Genomic DNA, 7,593 nt, shown 5'->3' with positions numbered 1-7,593 from the left:
AAAGCATGATACTTGCTAAACACTGTTTAGCTGCTGTGCCTCTTGCAAACCACTAGGTAATTTCACAATGCCGTTTAGTTTTCAAAATACTGACTACATCACGAATATGTATAATCTAAATCTCATAACATATGGCTGCTGATGTATTTGTATACATTTACAATATTGTTCGAGACTAAATTTGGAATTTGTATAATCACCAAACATTAGCTACCCATAGTACTCTACTTAATTACATCACTCGGTTAAAATAGCTTAAAGGGTTAAAAGTTACCCCTTTTTAAATAGTTTTTATAGTAGAAAAAACTGTGCATGTGTTCATTAAACCAAAAAAGTGTAGAGTTAAATCGACAATAGTGTTTATTTCTGTAGACAAAAACGGCTAGTCAGCCATTTTTGTCGATCGGTGGAGTAACACATAAATCAGAGCACTTGTCACATTAAGCTTACAAAATACTGTGAAGTTACCATTTGATGTGTATGACAGCAGCATTCAATGTACACTAAATCAAATTGTGTGAAAATCGTCACTTTCTTAAACAGAGCTAATAAATACATTTTACTTCAGCTAAGAAAAGGAATTACTGTATTCAAGTATAAAATTCTTTATTTAATTTACGAGTGTACCATACAAATGCAAGGGATGAACACTGCCTGGTTACGTTAGTAATGAATAATTAGTAGTGATAAGGTGAAGACTGAGTGGCCGTAAGGGTGACGTGGTAACCGATGTGTGTGATGGGGTGGCAACACCGATGGGAATGATCGCAGATTCACATGTAAACAAGGTAGCGTTAGCTATGCTATTTCACATTCCATTTCAAACACTGCCATCGTTAATGTATATTGCCAGCCAAGCAGTTGCTGCTATGGTGTGTGGGTTCGGAGTTGTCTTATTCTGTCTGCTTCTTTAAGAGTTGTCCTGCTTGGGGAAGAGGGGACCTGTTAAACCTGGAAGAAGAAAAATACCTGTTAAACCGAGCTTTATAAATGGTGATATTCTATAAACAAGCACATTTTTTCACATGTTTTTTGTAAATGAACAATGGTTTGGAGTGGCAATGTACACGCATTTGCAGGACACTTTGATATTATAAATGCCCCATATATTTTTTTGAAACAAATATAAACTCACGAAAAAAAAATTTTCTTTTTAATGTTCATAATAATGATGTCCCTTATGTCTCCAGACCGCTTTTTAGGATCTTGCAAAGGATACAAAATATATATATTTGAATGTAATGTAGCATTCTATGTAGGGTATAACATAACCAGATGTCTAAGCAGATGCAGCATCAGCTTAAAGGGTGGCCATCAGGTAAGTTGATGTTCGTCAATTTTCATGGGACTTATGGACTCTTGCGATTATATATTTATTTAACTGACTCATCATCACACGTTGTATGACATCGCTTGAAAGGATTGCTGCTGACGCAAAACTACATTTACTTGTGAACCTGTCTGAGTGGACATTTATATGTTATGGGTTGGGCGGGAACAACACAGCATACGGTGTCCACCGATAATGAAAACAGTAATTGTGTGTAATTACCAGTTTGCATAACAATTGTGTTGTGGGTGTGTCTGCATAACGGTCCTGTGTAAAAGGGCACATGGGTAACCGCAGAAGCACCTTTGTTTTATTCTGCACGGGCAAGTAGAGTTTGAACTCTGCCGGGAGCTCGTCTTCTGAGTAGAGGCGGTCCGAGAAGTAGACTCTCCGAACGCGGCAGTTGGCGTGAATCTTCCCAGACACAAAAACAACCGCAAACTTAGTACAATGATAGGACAAACTCACGTGATATTTGCTGTACAAAGGCGACTGAAATAAATGTATGTATTTTTTGTTGTTTATAAAAATTGTTATTACTGGACACTGTGGAATCAACAATGGTAACAATGCACCCCTATACACCCATCCACCCTTCCTTAGCCTCCCTACCTAGCAATTTGATTAATTTCATGGTCATAATTCGACTGAAGAATTGATTGTTTTTTAAATCACATTTTTCTTGTATAAGTTATATTTTCTGTCTTCACATTTTGTCTTATATTTTGTATTTGTTACATTATACTAAGAATAGAATTTGTATTCATTTTAATAGATTCTTCCATGCATAATTTGACACGAGTGTAAGAATTGGTTTTAATCGTTGAATCAATTAACCATTACACACCCTCTCAGCTGCTACACACCTATGAGCGGTAATATTCACAATGAAAGGCATGATTCTCAGGGCTGATTTTCCCATGCAGTGCAGCTTTCCACTGTGAACGTGGTGGAGGGGGTTGTCGGGGGGAAGGGGTACCTGCACGCGCAGTGTCTCGATGTAGTTGGTCCCGTATGCTCGGCGTGTGAAGTCCGAGAGGTTGAACTGAATCTGGTTCCAGCCATCGTCGAGGCGCATGGGCATGGTGCAGATGAAGGGCTTCACGCGCGTTGTGCTCTGGTAGTTGCTTGCTCGGAATCGCCGGCGCACGTTTTTGTCGTCCAGAACCTGTCCCATGTGAGAGGTCAATTGCGACGGTTAGAGGGGATTTACTGCTTTGTGATGATAAACATTTAATAAATTACATTTTAGAAAAATACAATTTGTTAATGTATGAACACTTGAATATAAATTTTCAACATAACAGCAAAAAAAAATTATTTTGTAATTGAGTGTTTTTAAATTACCTGCACTTCGAAGGTGAAATACTTCTTTAGATTCTTGATGATCATAACTAGAAAGGGAAGCTTAATGCCCAGGGTTTTCTTCGGATCAGCAGGGCATGTGATGTACGTGGTACTGCAGTCAGACAAAGGCATGCCATGTATATCACTACATAAAGAAAGCCACACACACCTCCGATTATCACAGTTGGCTACGTATGGTGCGAAAGAAGTTCAACATACTGTACTTAAAATTAAAACAGAACACACTTCACCTTAATAGTAGGCACTATATCAAAAATAATGCCTTTTTGGTCAGGGAGGGTTTACTGAGTACATTTTTCAGGAGGAGTCTATATTGAGATGCTGGTCAATTTCAGAAACGAATGTTTAGCTTTGTGGGGGAGGAAACTGAAGCGCCCCAAAAAAAGACTCTCTCGCATACGAGGGTGATAACATGAGGGAAATAACACAAAAATCCACACAGTATAACTTGAGTGTTATACTGTACAACATCCTGCCCACCTCATGTGTGTGGTCCTTATCAATCATGTGCCTGTACAACGGTCCCGAGACTATTCACTAAACGTTTTATGAAGATAAATTCAGCTCAATTTTCCTTGACATCTTTTTTTCTTTCTTGGTTCTTTCGGTAAAGTCACGTAGAAGGGAAATAATAAAATATTGTTTTATTTTTATTACCAAGAAGATGAATCCCTGCAGTCACGAAAGCTTTAAATCGAAATCTTTTTTGCCATTTATGTACAACCAAATCAGCTATCAACCAGTGTCCCCAGAAAAACCTATATTATGGACAACCAATGTACACAAGTGTGTAATATTTCATTTCTCAGTTCTTGTAAAATGCATTGCAGCCCTTTGTTTTTAGTAAAGTGAAATCCAGCAGTTATTTCGTTTAAAATGTAAATATGATGAGGTAGTCAGGTGACTCAGAGGTCAGAGTATTCAGCTGAAATTGCTGTGATCCTGGGTTCAAATCCAGGCAACCGCCTGTAATTAAACTCCGTTTTGAAGTGCAGTGAGTTTATGGTCGTAGCCAGGCAACCAACAACACAAAAAATGACAAAAAAAAACATTTCATTAAATGTGTTTCTTTACATTTGGCTAATAATAATCTCTTGAGAATTTAAAATATATATTTTGACTTGTCATTTGAAAAACATTGCTTTCTATGTCAGGGTGGGTAGGATAGTGCCGCCCTCTACTGTGTACACCAGAAGTTACTTGCAAGGATCCTTTGCCGTAGTTTTATGACATCTGACTGTGGCCCATTCTCTAAGACAGAGGATGTTAATGCTCTGCGAAGCATCCAAATGGAATCTTCATTTCATGAGAGGGTGCTGATAGCAGTCGAAATAAAATTGGGGGGAAAAAACGAATTATTGGTATTTTTCTTTATCTGCACTGGTGATGGTTACCTGACGTTGGTTCCCTCCACCTCCAGCACCAAGGACTGGATGTCGTTGTCTGTGATTCGCTTGATGTGCCCGTTCCGCACCTGCCCGTACGTACACACCAATCACCATCACAGCCAACACCGTCATTAATTGCATCGTGCTTTTCTTTCACAAAGGGCCTGAGAACCCAGCTGACCTGCCAGAATTGAGCTGCACAGCGCATTTTTTTTATCTACAGCAAAAGACGAAAACTGAAGTTACGTCTTCTGCTATAAAAAAAAAAGTTTGTAATTAGCTTTTTAAAATAATAGTTGTTTATTAAAGTAACGATTGTAAAACTGATTGCACAGCAAAAAATGTCACACCTTCATGAGAAAAACTTATCCAGCTTAAGGTCAGTAGCTGGTGGCATTAAATCCCTGAAAGGCAATTTTCCATGAGTGTAGGTACAATTATTAAAAAGGAAAACCACTTTAAGGTGCTTTATGCAATCAGCAACGACGTGTATTTACTAATCCTTATTTTGAGGCAATTTAGGAGGCATGCCGATTGCATAATCCCACTTATATGGTCTCCAGCTTCACCAACTTGCGCTGACCAAAGTGGTGAAGTATGGTCAAATAACCCCCCAGGAAGCAGACAGCATGGGAGACAGCATCATCCAGCAATGGACTGACAAAATATCTGTATATGAATAGGCAACATACATAATGTGTATTTGTGCAAAAGGAGTAATTTCTACAGTACAGGACTCCTAATTACAAATCAGTAATTATTATAAACCTCACAGATACAGTGATTATGAGGCCTTATGGAAAACCAAGGACCACTGCCATAATCATGATTTGGGAAACAACAATTCAACGTATACAGGGGCAGTGCTGGAAATTAAAGCCACATAACATTTCACGTCCCCCCTTGTCTGTGTATTCTCCTCGCACCTGCAACGTAAATTGTTCTTACACTGCAGTAGTGCCACAATCTAATCACGTTACAATCTCAACACGCACAGAATCCCAAGCATGGCACTTTTTATACGTTACATCCCCTAGCAACGACAGCTGCTGCTATTGAGATTGCCATTATTAAGAGCAACAAACGTGGAAGGCAGCAGAGGCAACGGGACGACATTGGAAAGAAGAAGGGATTGATGGAGGAGGCATTAGCACGGGGGGAGGAATGACAAACAGAACGACGCCGCATATCCGATGATCGCATATCCGATGATCGCATATCCGATGATCGCATATCCGATGATCGCATATCCGATGATCGCATATCCGATGAACGCATATCCGATGATCGCATATCCGATGATCGCATATCCGATGATCGCATATCCGACTCGCATGGTGCGGTGCAGTTTAGGCGAGCATGTGTAGGTTTGATGATAAGTTGTCCTTTATATGATCGCCAACAGTGTATGACTAAGTAATCGTGTAGAGAAGAATTAATAATTGTTATGACGCTGTTTCTCACCTTCTTGTCCCATATCTGAAGGGGCTTGCTGCCGATGCTGTACAGGATGGACAGGAATCCGCTCTGGAAGGTGTTTTTAAACATCGTCGCTCGAATGCTGTAACTGCAAGCTGCTTATTCGCGATAGTTATAATTTAACAACGTTTTGTTTTAAACAAAATATGAATTCAAGTGACTTGGAAGACGCCGCTCGATGTCTCCCCGCTGCCACTGCCGCGGGCCGCGTTCGGCCTCCTCTGCGTGGAGCCCCGAGGTCCCCGTCACCCCTAGCAACCAAGATCCCTCCGCGCGGCTTCCGCAACGGACAACCCCCAAAGCCGCACGGATTATTTTAATCGCCCGCTCGCCTTTTGCCAAACGAAGCTTGCCCCGGAGGTCTCGCCCCACCGCACGCGATGCAACGGTAGCGTTAAATCCGCCCGTCGGATGAAACAGTCGTGAGCCTGGGAACTTGGGCGCGCTCGCTCGCGTCTTGCTTCTGCTACTACTGCTGCTACTGCTGCCGCTGCGGAGGTTTCTGCACGCGGAGAGGCCGAGCGGTGGTGAAGCGGCCGCCCCCGCGTGTTTACCCCCTCGGGCTCGCGCGCGTTGCCATGGCGAGGGCTGGACGGCGCGATCTCATTGGTCGAAGACTCGCCCCTCCCACCCACTGCCGTTGCCCTAATAAGGCGAGGAGGTGGGAGGAGCCGTCGGATTTGGCGCCAAAAGAGGGCAGGAGGGCGACCCGCACGTGTTGTGGAAACGCGGGAAAGCGGCGTGGTCGCCAGGCGCAGTGCAACACGTGGATACCTGGCAGAGTGGGGAGGAGGAGGCACTTGAGATTGTGTTTATGAGCACTGTGGTAACAGCCCCCCCCACCACCCACCCCCTCTGGACAAAGACACGAAGCTTGTATTCAGGTTTCCATTGGGACTGTCTGAATTGAAATAATGGGGCCGTTACACACAATATTGCTGATACGTAACTGGCTGGGTTTGTGATAAATAATTTATGGGTTGAGTAGATTGTTGCCTTCCATGTGTACTTGTAATAAAAACAATAATTGATTTAGTCGTGAAAATCTGATTTAGATATTTCAAAGTAATTATAAATGACACTTCTGATTTATTGAAATACGAGTCATAGAGTACTCTAGCAAATTATAAATAGAGCTTTGCATTGTATTTTGAACTTCTTTTGCACCCTACTTAACCAACCGTGATAATCGGAGGTGCACAACTTATATCTCGGTTGCATTGTCCGGTTTGTTGGCCTATTTGTGGGCCTATTATCACTTCTCTGTAAAGTCATCTGTATCATCTCGTTTGTACCAATTTGTTCTGTATTGCTATGACCATTCGTCTAAATCAAGTATGTTTTACCTTCTTGATTTAAAGCTTTCGTGACTGCAGGAATCCATACTCTTTGGTTCTTTCGGTAAAGTCACGTAGGTAGAAAAATTAATGAAATAAAACCAAAAATAATATATCACGACGTTTCGATCGCAACACAAGCGGATAAAATAATCAATCGAAACGTCGCGATAGATTATTTTTCTACCTACGTGACTTTACCGAAAGAACCAAAGAGTACGTTTACGTTTTCAAGCATTTAATATCGACTCCTACACCCAGTATTCGATATCTCATATAAGCATAAAGGCATAATTTAATTTTTTTGCACGTTACTGTTGAATCATCCGTATATTGCGCAACATCCCGTGTTAAACACTGCGGCTTCGTCGACCTTGTTTTGCAACACAGTTAACACGCAAACCATCATTCTACTCGAGGCACAATTTCCTCCCCATCTCGCCCCCTTTGTCGAGAAAATACACTTTTGCAGACCATTTCCAGAACTAGGGCGATATAGACGGATAACACGGGAGTGTCATTTACCATGATAAAGGCAGATTAATCACGGGTTCTCTTATCGATACAGCCCGTCTCAGGCAACACACACACACAAAAGACAGCCCGTATTGAACAAGTCCTTTGCGTTACCATGACCCCCGTCCACCCAATCAAAGCACACCGCAGCCGATGCAACAGCAACACATTTCAA

At 41.6% G+C, this 7,593-nt stretch overlaps 1 protein-coding gene across 1 annotated transcript; it reads right to left on the bottom strand.

The window, feature by feature from the left end:
- Positions 1-342: 342 nt before the first annotated feature.
- Positions 343-6,115, bottom strand: LOC144727711 (cilia- and flagella-associated protein 20). The gene is made up of 6 exons (XM_078606744.1): positions 5,551-6,115; positions 4,093-4,172; positions 2,678-2,789; positions 2,310-2,498; positions 1,634-1,744; positions 343-951 (listed from the first exon to the last, which is right to left on the bottom strand). Exons 1-6 carry the CDS (start codon positions 5,632-5,634, stop codon positions 946-948), a joined length of 582 nt encoding a protein of 193 aa, XP_078462870.1. The 5' UTR covers positions 5,635-6,115; the 3' UTR covers positions 343-945.
- Positions 6,116-7,593: the final 1,478 nt, after the last annotated feature.

The sequence above is a fragment of the Lampetra planeri genome, chromosome 26 (assembly GCF_965212315.1).
Source record: "Lampetra planeri chromosome 26, kcLamPlan1.2.h2, whole genome shotgun sequence".
Taxonomy (NCBI): Eukaryota; Metazoa; Chordata; class Hyperoartia; order Petromyzontiformes; family Petromyzontidae; genus Lampetra; species Lampetra planeri.
The sequence above is the reverse complement of the archived record's forward strand: the minus strand, read 5'-3'. Positions and strand labels throughout refer to the sequence as shown.